We start from the raw sequence: 20,548 nt of genomic DNA on the forward strand, positions 1-20,548 counted from the left end.
CAAAGTTTTGACAAGAAACTAGAACTTCAAAATAACAATGAAATTTCGATCTTCATTTAAACGTCGCCTAATTCCTCTGCACTTTATTTTGCAGTCTATTCACGGAAAGGATTATAAATTCTAATCATTGAAATAGTATGTACCTTGTGCCCAGCAAGATGCTCTATAGTACATGGTAATATGGCAGTCTTTCCTGCAATGACAGTGACATTGAAGACTGGAACATCAAAACTTGGATCGACTGCAAAAACATCTGAAATTATAGGTAAAGAACGGTTTATCAATAGCCTTGATTACATCATCAAGATAAAAATGTTGTTTTATTTTCTTATTCAAAAACCAATTTACTTAGTATGATATGTAGGAGAACACATCAACAACTATGTCATATGATGACACCATTTATGTTCGTCAATAGCTAAAACAAGATCATTAACAATGATATAGTTACAGTGACCTCCTTAAGTAGACATTCATTAACACATTTAATTAAATATTCTATAATTGCTGGATATGATAAAATGTTTGTGTAATTCATATTACAACTTATCGCAAGAGCTAACGTTATTTTTTAATATAGAGTTCATGATTTCCATAACAAATGTTAATGTAATTATTGTGATTGATTGAGTAATTACCTAGTCTTAACAAGGTTAATCTTAGCCAGATCTCTAGCACTGACTGTCCCTTTTCTACTTATGATTGTTGTTGTCCTTTGAGTTTTTCTTTGTTTTATTTAGATATTTTGTTTATGGTTTATACCAATTACTGTACAGTATAGCATATATAGTAATACATGACTGTGATTTGACGCAACAATATAAATTCTGTTAATGAATAGCAAAAGCATTGCAGTTTCCGACATTTGAATGATCGTTAAAGTGCGTTTTAGATCCTATAATGTCACGTTATCAGTACAGAAAATGTGTCCGTAAAAGACAGTCTTTAATTTAAGAACTATAACACCAATTAGACTTGTCTTTTCAATTAATAGATTGTTTTCTAATTGAGTGAGTTTCTGAATACAGTATTTCAAATTGACTCAAACATTCAATTACCGCTTAGGCGATTCTTTAATTCATTTTCTACTATATCTAACGATGAACAAAGTGGCAAACGCCGTCATATGTCTTTTGAATATTAAGCACTAATTACCCAAACATAAGAATGCTGTGAACAATCTCAAATCAATATCTTGCTATAGATGATTAAAGCATTATGATGATCTCGATTTCTCTTTTTGGATGCTTATAAAAATCGAAAAGTGTCTTTTGAGATTTGTCAGATCGCATGCTTGCTTAACTGACAGAGAAATTCATTTGGGTGTGATAATCTATTTGAGCACCTCAATCAACTATCAACAAATTGAACTCTAGGGAAATAAAAGTGAAAAATACATATTTAAAACAGCATTCTTAATAAGACAATATTTTCGAGTTAGAAAGGAGTTCTTCTTCTTAATCCTAACTAAGTAATCAGTTCTAGACAACAACTTTACCACTGGAATGCTTTTTTTCGTTTAAAAGTTACAGTTTGCACGCAAATCATCTTGTGTCCAAAGAGAACCAAATCCCAAGATAATAAGAGTAGAGAATTAAACTGTCTTCTTCAAAATATATATTACTTCACTAAACGAAAACATCACGCATTGAAAAATATTTATGAATAATGTTGTAATTTTATGAGAAAAAAAATTGCTATTTTGACAAAAGTTACGAAAAGATGATTTTAATTTGAATATAAATTGAATTTTAGTGCTATCATAGAAAATGACAATTTTGAAGAAAAAACATATTGTCATAATTCCAATAGGTATTTCTATCGTATGACCATTTTATTCGTACTTTGATATTTCTTGCATAATGTGTTTGGTCGTTTACTATCCAATGTCTCTTTAAAGTCTTAAATGATGTACTGTTTATTTGTACTGTTTTCCTGTCACGTAGTGTTGTAATTTTAGCGGGTTTATTTTTTATAATTGCCACTTAAACGGGGAGGTTTGGCTAGCTATACAGCCAAGTCCAACCCACAATTTTTTTCTTAAAATGTCCTGTACTTATTCATGAATATGGCAGATGTCCATTTCCGTGTATTTTGGCGTTTGATTTTTTTTCTTCGGTATTAGTTTGTTACTCGGATTTGTTTCTCTTAATCGATTTATGAATATTTGACAGCGGTAAACTACTATTGCCTTTATTTGAACGGCAGGGAAAATACAGAAAGATTATACCTGTGGAAATACAATGATATCATAGCCTTTTCAAATGCGTTATCATTATTCACTTTGTCATTACTTAACGATAATAACAAACAGTCTAGCCATATATTTTATGATTTAAGAAAGCAAGAACATGTCATTTTATGAAATAAAAACATAAAACTTATCGAATGTATATAAGTCATATTAACATTATACTTTATATTAATATGCATAAGTTTTATTGTGATCCAGTTTAAGGTGAAAGAAATGTCTGTAAACTTTTTAAATGGCAGCTTTTTTTCTTTTTTTTTCTTTGAAATATCACACCAAGCAACTGAAAGACCCCATTTAAATAACAGACGTCAAGTGATAATATTATATATTGTTAGTCTCTACATTGATAAGTGAAGGATAGTATTTATATATGTTTATATAGACAAAACAGACAAAACGCTGACAAATATCAAGTGAGACAGGGGACATTTGTATTGGAGACTTCAATTGTATTCCTGCTGGATTTGCTAAACTCATGTGACAAGCATCATCACTGAAGGAAAATTGTCACTGTCTATATGATACGTCGATGTTATGATTTATATGTCTAACAATGCATGTGTTTTGTTCGAGTTGTAACAAATCACGGATATGTGTGGAACTCTTTTTTGCATGGTGTACAAATATATAAATTAATGTGTTTTGTAAACAAGTACTTTGAAATAATAGTTACTTTCATGAGTCACGTTCAATTTCATCAAAGTCGAACTATTACAAAAAATAAATTGGTTCTAATTTCCATTCCTACCAAATCGTTGGAAAGAGCCTTTAGAATTGTACTATAGCTTTTGTACAAATGTCCTGAGAGGGTATTATTGATTGGATTTGATCAGGTCAAAGCTATAAATTACCCTTTTAAGATGTAAATTTCATGCATATTTACAAATATTGGTTTAGTCATCAGAACAGTCATAAAGGGTTAGATATTTAAGATACATAGACGAGACCATTGTATTTTATAGATAAGAGCGATGGGAATCCTTAAAGATACAAAATCGATGATAAAAATTTCTTAAAGTCAGTATATCAGGATTAAATAGAAAAGTTGTTAAAACTATTTATTTCTTGTATGTTTGTTTCCTGTTTTACTACTCCCTTGAGACAAAGCATTTAGTAATGAAAATTGAATTTAATACGAGCCTGGCAATATAAACTTTATTGACTTTGAATTACACATATATCTAAAGAATCGGACATTTTAAACAACTACTCCCAAGGGTTTATTTTAACTGTGCGTGTGTCGGAACTGACACATACAATTTACTGTACAAGTGTTAATGGTGGCACATTGTTAGACTTTTTTCAATGAAATACATGTTTACAGTTACTGAAACTCTCAAGTTAAGTTTGTTATTTTGTGCAGTCTAGATGAAAATAAGTGTTTATATACGCACGTTTCTAAAAAAAAATATAATTCGGCAGACTTTCAAATAACGTTTATATGGACCACTCCATGATGAACATTTCTTGAATAATCTATATATGACAGAATAGAATTACAAAAGTCATGACAATTCATGCAAATGATTAATGAAATATAGTATTGCTAAGCTTTGTTACGACATGTTATTATTCACTGATGTTATCAGTCTAGAAGATATTTTAGACAAGCGATGCAATGAATACCTAGTATGAAAAAAGAGAACTATAGAAGAAATAGTCTTTTGAAGTATCATTAAAGGGTCTTGAACAGACGTGTAACGTTAGAAAATTCAGTTTGAAAATGTAGAATTAATAGATTTTTCAATACTGTCTACATTAAATGTAAAATATGATAAATGGTAAGAAGATTCTGTGCTCAATCTGAAAGGACAACAAGAAAAAAAGCATGCTTATTAAACAGACTAATGCTTCAACATGCCTTTTAATCGTCGACCTGTAAGAGACTAATTGTAATGTCGAATGAGAAATTCCATCATACAATAAACCTGTTTTATTGAAACAATAAAAACTTGTTAAAATGTTAAATTATGCCATTGCAGTTAAAGCAAATAGAAATTGATTATGAAGTCTAAATTGACAGCAAAAATTAGTTAAGAAAAGTTATAAGAGTTTTGCTTTTCTACAGATTTATGTTAAACGGAATTGATCAATCAAGTGAAAGTATCACAATATCGATAGAAAAAAAAATTGCAGCTGCGCAGATGTGCTTAAATAGTAGTAGTTTTTAGTCGCAATATCTATAAGGCTAATAGGTTAAGACATACCATCACATTTTTTATGTTAAATTATGTTAAATGAATACATCATACAATTTAATATGTTTGAAAAATCGTATGTAGTCTTTTGTTATTTTCCCGTTAATTGCAACTAAAATATTCTTCAATTACACCAACATTTTTCGATTTTTAACAAATTTGATGGGTTTAAATGAAGCCCCAAAATAATTTTATGTCAACTGATCGTTCTAAAAAAAAGCCATTTATGGACGGGATGATTAAACGCTTAACAAAATTAAAGAAAACAAAACTTGATATCTAAATGTAGTTGAAAAGTAACAACCGGTCAATAGTATGACCCAACGAGTTGCCGTCTATACGAGTTTCTTCAAGCTAGTATGGTGTATTATCTAGATTAAAAACAATATTGCAAAAACGTTTATTCAATTTTGATGGTTAATGTCCATTGGCAAATGTTTGCTAGCATCTCAAGAACAAAACTGTAGTAGGATGTGTGGTAATTAAGAGGCTAGTTTTTATGGATCAAAACTCCTCTGAAACTTACAAAATTACACACACTTATTTCTCTGTCCTATAATTATGTTCTCCCATTTATTTGTATTGTAAGCCTGTCATGCAATATTGTCATTTTAATGTTTTATTTAAAATTGCCATAAAAGTGGGAGTTTTGGCTAGCCACAAAACCAGGTTCAACCAACCCTTTTTTTCCTTATAAATGTCCTGTACCAAGTCAGGAAAATGGCCATTGTTATATTATAGTTCGTTTCTGTGTTTGTTTCATTTTAATGTTGTGCTTCTGTTGTGTCATAGTTCTCATCTTATATTTGTAGTGTTTACCTCAGTTTTAATTTGTAAACTGGATTTGTTTTTTTCTCAATCGATTTATGAATTTCGAACAACGGTATAGTACTGTTGACTTTATTTATCATGTGGTGTGACAAACTACAATACAAAGACTACATCTTACTCATACTAACAACCAATGTGCTCTCGTGTTAGTGTTCTCGCTCCGAGCGAAAGAAAACGTGATTTGATCCCTACTTGCGGGTCAAGCCAAAAAAATTGGAAATCTTCGGTCCATTTGCTAACCATATCGTATTTCGGAATAAGGGCAAATTATTGTTGGCTCGGAGGCACAATAATATGACTAGTAAGGATAAAGTGGCTTCCAAGGGACTGTTATTTTGTGAACCAACGCGATAAAAAATCGACTCGGTGATTCGGTATAGTTCAAAAAGAGTTTATACTCATATAATATTTACATGTTCTCTTCTGGACATGCATGCAAAATTGGACAGTAGACAAAAACACCAATCCATAATGATTCACTTTCCAAATTGTGAATCTAGCGCTTTGTTAATATTCAGGAATTTAGACATAAGACACAAGTTTTAAAGTCTATGACAAATATAAAAACTGTAGTTTACATTTCAACTATTGAAAAATTCAAAATAAACAAAAAAATCCCCATTAATGCATTTGCGATTTTAAAGTGACAACGTTAACTGTTGTTCATAAGACATATCGACGTGTTGGTGTAATTGCTAATTATGCGCTGTGTGTTCTGCAATTGCATAAAATATACCTCCTGGTTTAGGGACATTTGCTGGAGCGCCACTGTCTGCAATGCAAGTATCAAAATAGTAATAACGTCTTCCCATAAATGTACAATATCAAGTTAAATGTAACAATGAGGAAATATAATAAACATATAAAGTGATGAAATATGAACTTATTCTTCTTTTCTTATAAATTAAATTGAGTAGAACTGGAAAAGATATCATGTTAGCAAGAATCTATCTTGCATTTTCTAAAAAAAAAGTTTATTTACGTCATTATAAAGTGGTATTGCTTTTTGTAGTTAAGTCCGTGCTTGCAAAACACATGTTTTACCAAGTAAAAGAGAGAAAAGGACACTAAATACTGGTTTTGTATATTGATTTCTCTATTTTAAGAATTAAAATAAAAAATTGAAAGCATTTGGAAAACATACTCGGTAACAACAAGTTTGATAATCATTTATATAGAATTGCTTCGGTTTGATAACTTCATCGATAATTTTTAACTTTGCAGTTTTCTGTCATAAAGGGGAAAATTATATATAGGTAAAAACAATATCTTCAAATCAATGACTCGATACATACAGATCGCTGACTGTAAACACTCATCACTGATATAAAAAAATAAATATCTTTCATTAACAATATAATAAAACATGATATATATAAAAAAAAAAGAGGGAAAAAAGGAAATGTTCAAAAGTGCTTACGCAAAAACATCTGCATATGTGATACATGTTAAACAATCATATACAAAATATTGGTAAGAGATATACATTCCATCTATGTCAAACACAGTGACTCGTCCGCATCCAAACTGCTATTTTGCTCTTAGAACCAAAAGTGACCAAGACCTCAAATTGACCAAATATATATGTAAACAACAACATATTTGTTTTTATTCAAATGGAGACGATAAGTGTATTGTTACTTTGAATCCCTTGAGGGCGTATCTAACCATAGTAGTTCTTAATTTTTTCCGTAAATTATATAAAAACGACACTTGTTTTTAAAAAGTGTACCAACTATATAAAATGAGTTTCTTAAAATTATAACTATATAAAGTCATTATGATATAAAAATCCGTTTTATTTCATGTTTGTTAAATTTGAAATTGATATGTGCCAAAATGCATGTATAATAATAATAATAAAAAAAGAAACGTTAAAAGATCTATGGTGATGAAACCGATTTATAAATAAAAATTGTTTCAGATGCAGAGTAACTTCATGCATATCAAAATAATGGCACATACCTTCATTGCCTTGTGTCAAAACAACGAGCTCTGATTGTAAACGGGATATAAATATTATTGATGGATTCTAGCTAGTTGTAACATAAACTTTAAAGTTTTTCTACAATAGTTTTTTCGAAATTAATGTTCAGTTCTATTTGCGTTTGCGAAAGCCTCTGATTATGTAGGAGCCTCTTTAATTTTAATCATTACTTAATCTATGAACTATGATATACCTAACGACACAAAGAGACAACTAAACATCACATTTGCTTTTCTTTGCTAAATTGAAATGTTACCTTTGCCATTAAAACGTGAATAAATGGTACATTGAAAAAAGACAACGATAAAAATCAAAATTAAAACATCAGAAAAAATTGACACATATTGTGCTTTGATTTTATTGGTGCAGTTTACGCCTGACTTTTGTGATTTCGATGCAATTGTGCGCAAAAGTGAAAAATGCATTGCGTCTGTTTTGCATGAATTTGATTTTTTGTTAATATAATTTTACTCGAAAAAAATGTTCATGCAATACAGATGTTGCTGATGATGCGATCACAAGGATACCTTGAGGGTTAGGGTATACTGTTTCCTGCGCGCTGCAATCTACAATAAAGCACAAACAAATTATACAAAGTATATAAGTATACATATTGGATTATATTCAATAAATAATATTATTAAAGAATATACGTATTGTAAAAATACGAATTAATGCACGAATACACATATGATGACATTCTAAAACAATCCTTGCTAATATAGTTTCAAAATGTCAATATTGAGTACGATACCTTTGTATGACCCTGTCGTATGCAAAATAACGGGACATTTTTATTCAAAACGTAGTTGAAACGTAGCATTTTAAACAGTAATTAAACGTGACGGTTTGACTGGGGCTCAAGGGTCTTCCCGTTTTGAGTATTCTTTGGAGTTCGGTATTTTTGTTAATTTGATTTAAACAAAAATGTTCAGTTGTATCACAGTAACCGGTAATAATATTGGATCAGCTATATCTGTTGCATTTTACTTAATACTTTGTTTGTTTGTTCACCTGAAATAGCACACTATTTTTACTGAATATATTGCAATCATTGGTCCCTTACATTTTCTTTGTTAATTATGTAAAATCTACAAGTAAAGTGTTTATGCCCGCGTCACACTGTCCCGATTTTTATATACGATGGACACCCGAATGCGAAAATTGTAAGTTCGAACGAAGTTGGTCCCGATCTCGTTAAAATACCCAAAAGTGACCGAAGCAAGTACGATGAATAAAGAAGTCTATACGAGGGTGCCGAAAGTATATACGATAGCAAAAGATGGACATACGAAGGTTAACCGAAGACGGTATCTAAGCTTCATATCTCAGCCGATGCCTACAGGATGGATCACGAAGGCTACACGATGGTTTACGATGATGGCGCGATGGCCATACGATGTCTAAAAGACGTCGTGTATAGCTTACGATGCATTTAAATTATATGCCGAAGGCATCACGCGTTTTAAATTGTTTGATCAATATTGAATATACATTATATATACATTTAATTTTTGGTTTAATCATAAGACGGAAGACCGTGGGTATTTCCAGTTACTGACTAAGGAGTAGGTCCGGTAAGGACGGATTTTGGCCTCAAATTTCAGGTTCATCTGACGAAAGATTTTGACCGCTTTTTAAACACTTTTAAGTGTCTATTTTATTTGAATTAATTAGTTTATGTGAAAGATTTAAACAGATTTAGTCATTAAAAACGATCCGATTCAAGCTCAAATATGAAAAATCTACCTAATATGCCGAAAAATGTCACTTTTCAGATGGTTTTTGGTAAAAATAAAAGTGGCCGCATCCGTGTTCATCCTCAATCTTTATATATGTTATGTTATATCATCAAATACAACTTACATTTCAATATTAAGGATGAACACGAATGCGGCCACTTTCGTTTTACACGAAAACCGTCTGAAATTTAACTAAAATGCTAGAATTATGAGGATTTCAGTAATTTAGTATGACTTAATGGTGCTAGTACCGGATATAGGTGCATTGTATTGTCAAAAACAGCCCATATTTATGTAGCAGAAGCATTCTACTGTCCAATAAATAACTAAAGGTTTACATTTTAACAATTTTGTAAAACTGCTATATTTTGGGGCCAAAAAGGGGTCTTACTGAACCTACTCCTTTGGTTGATTTCTAAAAAAATAGTTTATGTATCAAATATGCGTATTCACCATTTTCTGCATGTGTCATATACAAATATAGTGTCCATATTTGTCCCCAATATGTTACATACGAGGGGATGCCACGCTCGGCACTGCCTTGTTTGAACTGTTAAATGTTTGCACTAGTCTGGATAATCACCCATAATTATGCCCATGTTTACTGATCTATCTTAAAGGTACTGTAATGGGTTCGTTGATCCCTTTTATTCAAAAAGAGCTCTTTCCAGGAGAATATCATAATAATATAGACTAAAGGAAGGATGTGGGGAAAGCAACAAATGCGGCAAAATATGACATATAGAAAATAAAATGTTTATGGAGTAAACATTCGTGTGACAACAACTCAGACGATACATAAAAAATCAGAATAATGAAGAAAAGGTTGGTTTCCCTATATACGTGTACCTGCAGTGTTGATGATTTTCATTATGTTATTTGATATGAAAAATTGACAAAAAAAAAATTATTTGTAAAAGTTAATCCTGAGCCTGTAATACCTGCTCTTCTTGTTCCATTTGAATTAATAGAAACAACGCTGTCGCCTTTCTTGTTCTCATAGAATCATATGATATGAGCTCCATGTTTTGTGAACGTCTTTCTTAACTGTCGTATTAGACTGACCAGTGCATATCGCGCATAGCACTTTAAATGTATTTAAGCGCGAAAATTAACTTACATTTAGCTGGATTTATTGCCGTCGTAGTTCCATCTTGTCACCTTCGTACTTTTATTCGATGGCATCACGACGGGATTACGAGGTCTTCACGAAGTCGTGTTGCCATCGTAAGACCTTCGGGTAGCTTCGTGATTCATTCGTGTAGACATCGTAATGTCAAAACTGCCCGATGGAAACGATGGAAACACGAATGCAATACGATGTTCAAAGATGCATTCCCGGTGACATTACGATGGTGAGGATGGTGATACGAACTCAATACGAACCCTCAACATCGGACGCACCTTCGGGGATTTTTTAACATGTTAAAAAATTTAGAACCCTTCCCGAAGTTGTCCCCGAAGGCTAGAAAAAGTGGCCGATGGTTCTACGATGGTTAAAGATGGCACTACGAATAGTCCGATCTGAATACGATCAGTCCCGATTTTGAAAATTTCCATAATCGTGTTGCCATCGGCGTAAAAATCGGGACAGTGTGACGCGGGCATTATGAATTAAATAATAAAAATTGTAATTAAAAAATTAAGAATGTATAAACTATTTTTAAGATAATTTTCATAAAAATGTGCAGAGTTTCTTTGAATAATGTCTCAACAACAGTCATGGAACTTGGTATATGACATCTTTACTTTATTTCATGATCCCTGGCACTTTGATTAAATGATTCATATACATAATTTATATTGCAGAAGTTCGCAGGTCCTAGGAGTCTCAATCGACATTAGATGTTCAAAAGAGTTGACATATCTATTAAATATGAAGAATGTGTTTCTTTAGCTGATGAAAAATATTTTGTAAATGGAATACATAATCTTCATCAGAGAAACGATTCTAAGTCCACAGGTTATTCAATTTACAAATTCCTTTGACTCTATACAGTCGTCAAATATAGTTATTTTTTTACCAAGTTTCATGCGATGACAAGTAAACCAAAAGATTAAGTGAACAATTAAGAGATCCCATGATTTGATGCCTCCTCGTTTAATGTCATTTGTCATTTAAAGCCATTCTCATATCCAAAGTGGTGAAGATTCTATCTATTTCATTGATTACATCGTTCACAAGTGGACTTGCGTGAATTTCATTTTCGCATTGTTTTAAAACTATGTTCTTCTTCCCTCCTAGCTTATCTAATACGAGGGTAGGTTTGCATGCTTATTTTGTCATTTACATTCAACAGGTGCCGAAGAGATTTCTATCTATGCTGATTTGAAAAATAAATATTGCACAGTTTAATGGCATGCGTTAAGAAATTAGGCACTGTTTCAATGAATATTCTTGAAAATAACAGTATGATATATTTTCTGTAAATAATTGCGACTGCACAAAAGTACGTCTTCATAATATACTAATGTAAATTAAACTAAAGGTACTGTACCTGAAAAGTAAAATGCCGTAAAAACATAGAGGAATAACTCTTATTATGAATAAAGGATACGTAATATGACTGACAATGAGACCACAATCCAATAGAGTCAAAATAACTTTACATAAAGCAATTATATGTCACCGTTTGACCTAAAGCCAGCTACAAATGGCGTCAACATGATGAACTTTTGAACAATTCCAACGAAAAAGATAACGAGCAGATTAATGACATAAATGATAAACAAAAAACAGAAACATCAGACAACAACTAACGACAACCACTGAATAACAGGTTCGAGGTTATTAATAAGCTCATACAGGTTGTGGCGAGGTTATTGACAAGCTCATACAGGTTGTGGCGTGGTTATTGACAAGCTCGTACAGGTTGTGGTGAGGTTATTAACAAGCTCATACAGGTTGTGGCGGTTATTGACAAGCTCATACAGGTTGTGGCGAGGTTAAACATGTCGCCCGTTCAACACTCGCGTATCTTGGGCCAATCTAACATACCAACTTAAGAATAAACTGTAAAAAATCAGATGTGACTTTCTTTATCAAATACAAATTTCAAGCACAAGCATAGTTAAATTCGACATAAAGTTAGTAACTCATTAGAAATAACAGTCATTACAAGCATCATGGTTTTAGTTACGTGGAGAACAAACCTGTAGACCAGTCGTGTTGATCGTCAAGACATTTTGTCAAAGAAAAATGAAGCTTGAATTAAAATTACTTTAAATGTATGATAGTTTCTTTATTCAGCTAAAATCTTTTTGCTGCTACCAAAGGAAATTCAATGACTTAAATGGATTAGAATTGATAGAAACAAAATAACACTGGCAGCCTTACAATATTTCATAGTTTGATCAAACATACTGCACGGAAAATTCAAATATTTTAAGATCAAAACTGATTTTCAAAATTAATGTGGGTGTGGAAACATTCTTTTGGCTATGCTTCAAATCCTTTGAAACGATTGGCAATAAAGTTCGAACAAATCAATGATTTTGTTGCTATTTTTGCGTAACCACGTTTCTAGTCATCATAGAATTATTGATATTTAGCAAATTACAAAAGAGCACAAGCCCCATTGATAATTATTTGTATGTTTGATTAATACAATGAATGTGGACTAATTATATTTTGTTATTATCAGATTCCAAACAGGTGTTTGTGTACATTTGAAATATAACAATATAATATTGGTTTTAATTACTTAATTCAATCAGAAATCTATTACTCTTTCTGTAAATGGAACTTAAGAATTTCTTTTATCATTTTTTCCGTTCAAGCAGTTTTTATGTGTTCAAAATAACTTAAGTATCTGTGTTAAGATATACCAATTAAAATATTCTTTCAAATATATATCCAAAATAACTATAAAATACATATTTTATCGTAGATTTAATGCGTCCGAAACGTGTTTTTTTTAAACACCATCACGAAGAACCGTAGATTCTAAATGATTTCAAAATTTAACAAAGGACAATTTAAGAAATGTATGATATATAAAGAAATCAGTTTAATGGTGAAGAACTGACTATTGCGTTTTTACAGTTCCATTTAAAATTAAAAAAAAACCATTTCAATTATATACAAAAGGAACAATTTGAGTTTATATTTTTATGTACATATACGTACAATGTAAGCTAAGTGTAGGCAAAGTTTTAGAAAAGTGTTCATATACATCATGTTGGTTCCGGAACCGAAGTCCAAGGTGCTACATACCAAATTAATTTTGGTTTTTTAGGCTTCACATTATCCAAAACAATACAAGGACAATAAGAGGTTTAGTTCTGCAGCAAATAAAGTCAAATATACTTATAATCTTTCAGAGCGATGAAAGTCTTCAGTTCATATAGCGCAATTATCAAAGTTTTTTTCAGCACTCAGAGGTTCGCAATAGCGTCAAGAATGTTAAAAATGTGCCCCGTTTTGTCAAATTGTTATAATTTAGAATTTTGCAACGGAGCTTCCATTATATTACTCTAAATTTTAACATTTCATTATATATATAGTAACAAGTTTATCTGATCTAACTATTAAAGAAAATTCTTTGAAAATATGGACGCAATATTAAAGTAATCCCGTACAATTATGTTAGAAGGTCAAAGGTACAAAATTGATCGTCAAATTGACAATCACCATTATCAGTTACCAAACGATTTTCAACAACGGCTGACCTCTCACATCGTATCACAAGTTCTTATTTCTGTCATAATCTGGACGATATGATATATATTCACCAACTTTTATAGACTCTTTTATATACGAAAACATCAAGAGAAGTTGACGACAATTTTGGTTAAAATCATTAATGAAGGGCAATAAGTCTATAAAGAGATAAATGAACTCATCATAGAAAGCAGGTTTAATTTTGTATTAACGCCAGACGCACGTTTCGTCTACAAAAGACTTATCAGTGACGATAGAATTCAAAAATGTTAAAAAAAAAAAAAAAAGGTCAAATAAAGTACGAAGAGCATTGACGACAAACATTCCTAAAAGTTTTGCCAAATACAGCTAAGGCAATCTATTCCTCAGGTAGGAAAGCCTTAATATTTCAAAAATTCAAAAGTTTTGTGAACAGTTAATTTATAAATATGACCATAGGACGTTCTACTTAGGTCACGGCTGGAGGAGTATACACATTTTTATCGAGAATTCAAAGACAAAATTCAGGCTTGTTAGAATCACCATTGGTATTTCTTAATGATTATTCTATGTTAAAACAATTTAAATGAACAAATGCAAACATTCTTTTATAACGTATCAAAACAAAGATAGCAAAAAGTCATAAATCATTTTTGAATATAAAAATTCCGATGTTCAAGTGACAGGGTTTAATTAGTTCCTTGACACTGTTGTCGTTTTCATGTAAATGATATAGCTGCATATAGTTGATTAACCATAGGTTGTATCATGATAACGATGAAACAATCCAGACGGAGATGACCCGAATGTCAATAATATTATTAGAACCATATTGAAACAAATATTGGAAATGTCCGGAAAAGGCAATCATTTCATATTTTGTGCATGAATAAGTGTCGCGAAATGAACCATAATTCGTAGAATATATTTTGACTTAACATATTAAAGAGAAGAAAACAGCTACAGTGGTCAACATATTACAAAATTCTTAGCAATTGTTCATACTCTGAAAAAAAAAAAAAAAATATATATCTCATTTTCCTGTCATCACTTGTTTTCCTACTATCACTTGTTTCCAGTAACTCCGGCTTCGGTACTGGATTTACAGTTTGAAGATTTTTTTTTTAAAATCATACCAGTTTAAATTACAGGGCTCCATTGATTTGGGATGGATGTACAAGTACGTAGCAACGTTCGATTATTTTACCTTATTAAATAACATTTTACTTATTTTTCTAACCATTATTAAACTGCTATTCGGTTGGGAGGCTTAAATATGAAGTTTCTGTTGCAATTGCACTACCGTTGTCAAATTTGAAATATTATACTTGGATCGGTTAGGACATTTCTGGTTTTTTTATTTGGGGACTGCTATTCATGCAGTTGTTGTAACATCTCAACTGTCACCTCCTTTTGAAAATTTAGAGTTGTGCCAGTTCACATCGCAAATAACTATTTTTATTTTGGCATATTTTTGTAGTCTTTACGCTGTGTTTGGAAATTTAAAAATTTTACCAGCGTCTATGATGTTCGCTTAAATTGTATAAATTTCAAGATTTTGATAGAGACTTAATTTGAATATATTGACATGATTCTTTTGATATCGTGCTATTACCGAAGAAGGATTTCTGTTATCCGAAATTTCTAATATTTGTTCATTTCATAGTTATTTTATGGTGATGTTGTACCCTTTTTGACTTGTTAAATATTATATTTTGTAGTGTACTGTATCATATTACATGATCCATTGCCCTGTAAGATTAATCGTTGACTATGTGTTCAGTCATTTCATATATTAATTACACCTTATGTAAGAATCAGGCCTGGGTTTCGATTAGTTGATAGCCAATGTATTTTTCACCAATTCACTGTTATCAAATGAATATCGTTCACTTTTTAACGCCGCCGGGGTATATGCAAAAAGGATATGCCTTTTTTACCCTCTCTGCCGTTGTATTTGCCAAAAAAATACTCTATCCGACTGGACGCTTTTCATCAGTGCCGTTTTTGAACGTTAACATTAGGTGTAATTAAACAGATATAGCATGTTCTTGAGGGGTATTTGCTAAAAATACCAGTCTTGAAAATGAATTTCCCTAACTTACGGCTCGTGAAATTTAACATTCTCTCGACTGGTATTTTTCGCAAATACCTCTCCTTAACATGATATATTTGTTCAGTATATATATATATATATATACGTGAACCAGTGACAACTCTACAACAGATACATCCATCGGATCACCAGTAGTGATGGTGGTACATGGCTGTGTACATTCTGCATATACAATTCGTCTAAACATCAACCCAGCAAAATACATATACGAAGGGGTTAACTTATATAAATCTGATAAATTGATCTTTCTTGAAACTGTCAACAAATCAGTTGTAGAATACGATAGATGATGCATTTTACAAAGGAATGGGACGAAAAGTGAATTAAAGAAGGAGGATAACAGGAAATTTCAACAATGCCATAAACAATGCATATTCACAAATAATTTGTTTGGTACATTACATTTCCGACCACAACTTTGGGCTAAATAAGGCCAAAGAAATACACTGAAGAAAGAAAGAAAGTGGATAAGACAGTTATTAATTGGAAGAACAAATATAAGTAAGGGGACATCCCGGCTTTTGGTTGTACACGATTAAAATGTATTAAAATGATACATTTTGTGTATTACCAGGCCAAGTTATTCAATCTCAAAAACATTTCCCCCTCTTTCAATGTAACTAACAATAAGATAACATTGAAAGGAAAAAGAAATATCCACTTCAATAACATTATTGAAAGCGCAATTATAATCTTATTTATTTATATCATGGCCTTATAAGGATGCCTCAACTGTCAGTTTCATTACCAGACTGACAATTTTTATCACATTTGTTCTTTTTTTTGGTATCTTATCTTCAGCTTGACTTAAGTGTTCGACGTTTGATGTTTCCCAGCAGAGACATATACAAGCGGAAAAAGACGATGAATGTTATTAAGTGAAAACTCCAACAAATATTGTACGTGTGTAGAATTTCTATCCTAGAACATTCGAAAAAAGAGCATATTTACTGTGATATTTTTATCATCAACAAATCACTTAAACTCAAACAGTCAAAATCCAATCGAGGTAAATATTATACATTTATTTCCCGTACCTGAGACAGATATGAAGATTTGTTTACCAAAGAAAATTAATATTTCCCCGAGTGCCACTCCACGCAACGTAACGTCGCACAAGTTAGTCTCGATGTTCAGAAGGGAATATGATACTCCGAAGGCAATAAGAAGTTTTTGTTCGATGTCACATGGAATGGTCTCAATCAATCATAATCTGATTAAACTATTAAATTTAACAGAGTGGAATAATAATAAATATTCCACCGGGAACATCATTATCAAATGCGATAACTTTCAACATATATAGTCCATTGGCGTGAATTTGAGCCATTATATACCAAAAACTTAGAGCAAAGCATATCCTGAATAGTCAGGTAAAACAATTCTATCGGAAAAGAAACGAATTGGCTTGATTTATGACAAAACAAAACAAAACAAAATATAACAGACAACAACCAGAAACAACCATTGAATAACATACAGATAAAGAATGTGGCGGTTATTCAGCGCTTATTCATGTGTTGAGAATTAATATCATTTTGCTATTTCTGACACTTCAAAGAAAAGTTCACGAAGTAGAGAAGAAAAGCTAGAAAAGGGATCTTATCTTTAAATTCATTTTCTAGATCGTAATAAATTTGTTTTATAAATGGTTTAACATCATCTCATGACACAAAGTTACTGACAAAGCAGTTATTATTATATTCCATTTGGAGTCTAAGACATTAACCAAATAGGCAAATTAGAGAAGAAACAAATTTAGAATGGCGGATGATTGACGTGTATCAATTATATGGCAGTCGGAAGCACTAAATATGAAGTGAATGACGGAATGACTAATCCGGATGCAATATCATGCTGCAATGATCTTTTTATGAAGACTATGATTTGTTTTCTTATTTTGGTATTAAATATCTAAGACAGAGGCATCTGTTTGATTTATTATTCTGATATCTGATGACGATAAGAAAAAAAATGAAGGCGTAGAAAATCAACAACCAGTTATTTGAGATACGAGATATCGTCCGGGTATTTTCCATGTTGCTTAAAATAGGTATGATTGCCATTGATACAACTATACACTAAAGACTGACAATGATGTAATACAAGCCTTTCAAGAGTCATTTTTGAATGCCCGAGTTTCTGTTGAGAATAAAATTTTTGACTAGTTTGACTTCGAATTGTTCTCCATTTCTGGGAAGTAATACAAGTTCGCTGCAATTAAGAGCAATGATTAAAATCAGGACTTTCCCCCATTAATGTTCATGCAATATATGGTTTGAATAAATTCCTTAATTATTTAGATTTTTTAATTGTTTAAAAAGGCGAAGATTGGAAAAATGTCAAATAGATTGTATATGATGCATGCTGCTTATTTGAATAAGATATACAGATCTTTCGAGAAAAGTTGTCATATCAGTTTCGATATAATTCAAAAATATAGAGATATATCCTCTATATAGATATTGAGATACCAGTACAAGGTATTGTTATCTGTACGATTACCCTTTTAAGATGACATCGCGCTCAACAGATTTATAGATTCAATTTGTAATATATATAATATATAAAAATAAAGATTAATAATAGTATGTTCTTGTTTTTATGAATCAAGCATTTGGAACAGTAATGATAATTTGCAAAAAAAAAACAACATTTAGTAGAATTGTATGCAATCTTATCAAAGATCAAATTAAAAAAAAAACCTTGCAAAATTATAGAAGCGAATATTGCATGCATGTATCAACAACCTTGTCACACAGGTGGTGGTCTATCATTTCAAATTTATCACCTTACATGAAAAAAAACCTGGCAAAGTCTGTACTTATTACAGGATATGTCAAAGCTGTTGTAAAAGTTAAAAGATATGTCTAATAGATGTTTAATCATACGAATAAAAACTAGGCATATAATTATTTTCAGTTTTGTGTCGCGTCAATTTCTTTCATATAACTGGTTCCATATTTTCTTTACACATTGCAGTATGTGCATACAAACTAACATCATGGAAGCATGTGTCAGAATTTGAATATTCTAAAATGAAATAAAAACATGTTACCATGAACTTACTTTGCAGGTTAAAATAATAAATCTTTATATTCAGATGAATTGTGTGCTGCAATAAATATTACAATTAAACGGCTTTATGATTTACATATTATAAAAATATAATAAGAGGGATAATTATATGGTGATAAAAAAAATCATTTAAAATTGATGCTTACGTTATTTTATTTACCTCTCATAGTAAGTACAAAGTGTAGTGAATATATCCTTTTTAATTTTCAGTTTTGTAAACGCACTATTAATAAGTTATTGTTTATTTTCGTCATTGCTACGTCTTGTCTTTGTCTTGTTCTTGGTACATACTTTTAAAATGCATTTACATATCAATTTGTTCGAAAGGGGTTAGTACAGCTTCTATATTAACACACATGATGCAAAATTTAAGTTGTTGATATTTGTTTAGATAAGAAACCCTAACTCTATGCAAGTCGAACAATGGTACACGAATTATTTAGTCTAGGGAACATTATATGCTAGCAACTGGCCAAACAATTTAGGCTTGAACACCTTAACATCCTTTATTCGTTTTGTAGCGAAAGTCGGATATTCGGCATCTAGAGAAGTACAAAAGAGGGACGAAAGATACCAGAGGGACAGTCAAACTCATAAATCGAAAATAAACTGACAACGCTATGGCTAAAAATAAAAAAAAGACAAACAGACAAACAATAGTACACATGACACAACATAGAAAACTAAAATAAAGCAACACGAACACCTAAAAAAACTAGGGGGGATCTCAGGTGCTCCGGAAGAGTAAGCAGATCCTGATCCATATGTGACACTCGTCGTGTTGCTTATGTGATAACAAATCCGGTAAATAGTCTAATTCGGTAGGTCACATTCATGAAAGGGAAGGGGATTGTAGTTACGACGTAAAGAACATACTAGTATCCGATATCATTTGTGAAACGGTTATTCCATAACGGTTAACCAACCCGTGATGGCGTCCGTAAAATTTACGAAGGGATGATTTCAACTTCACCATTTGGAACTCTTTGTTTAATAGCTTCCTTGTTAGCAGCAACCCTCTATCAAGAAAATCATGATAGGAAATACAAGCACGGGAATATCGTATCAATTGGGAGATATATACCCCGTATGCAGGTGCTGCTGGAATGTTGCTACTTAGAAATGGAAAGTTCATAATTGGAAAGCTGAAATCATCGCTTTTGTCGTAAAGTTTTGTTTTCAACCGACCCCATTGTCAATTTCTAGATGTAGATGTAAGTCAAGATATGAGGCCGACTAAACTGTATCTGTAGTATCCTTTATCTTTAGTTCAATGGGATAGATGAGTTCAACATGGTCACCAAATTTTGAATTATTTAGTGAAAGAACATCATCTTTATAGCGGAAAGTAGAGTTAAAGGATATTGCTAACTTCTTGTCCTTCTTCATAAGAAGTTCCTGTACGAAGTCAGCCCCACAATGATAAAGAAACAAGTCGGAAAGAAGAGGGGCACAATTTGTAACCATTGGAATGCCGACAGTCTGTTGAAAAACACGTCCTCCGAACGTAACAAATATGTTGTCAATCAAGAAATCAAGCATCTTTTTTTGATAATGTCAGTTTCAGAGATTTTTTTTTTGTTTGTATCAGAGTGATCCTTTACAAAGTAGGATTTATCCCTCCCTAAGAAAAGATACTTGTATCTACGTTGGCCATTCTTTTTTATGAACTCTTTCAATTTGTCTTTTAAATTTGGAAT

At 31.6% G+C, this 20,548-nt stretch overlaps 1 protein-coding gene across 8 annotated transcripts in view; it reads right to left on the reverse strand.

The window, feature by feature from the left end:
* LOC139519898 (limbic system-associated membrane protein-like) overlaps positions 1-20,548 on the reverse strand; it is a 75,270-nt gene that overhangs the window by 29,872 nt on the left and 24,850 nt on the right. For all 8 annotated transcript variants that reach the window (XM_071312198.1, XM_071312197.1, XM_071312194.1 and 5 more), the window contains exon 2: positions 144-253. In XM_071312198.1, the coding sequence (XP_071168299.1) occupies positions 144-253 (110 nt within the window). The remainder of the gene's footprint in view (positions 1-143; positions 254-20,548) is intronic.

This window comes from Mytilus edulis, chromosome 4 (genome assembly GCF_963676685.1).
Source record: "Mytilus edulis chromosome 4, xbMytEdul2.2, whole genome shotgun sequence".
In the NCBI taxonomy this organism is placed as follows: domain Eukaryota; kingdom Metazoa; phylum Mollusca; class Bivalvia; order Mytilida; family Mytilidae; genus Mytilus; species Mytilus edulis.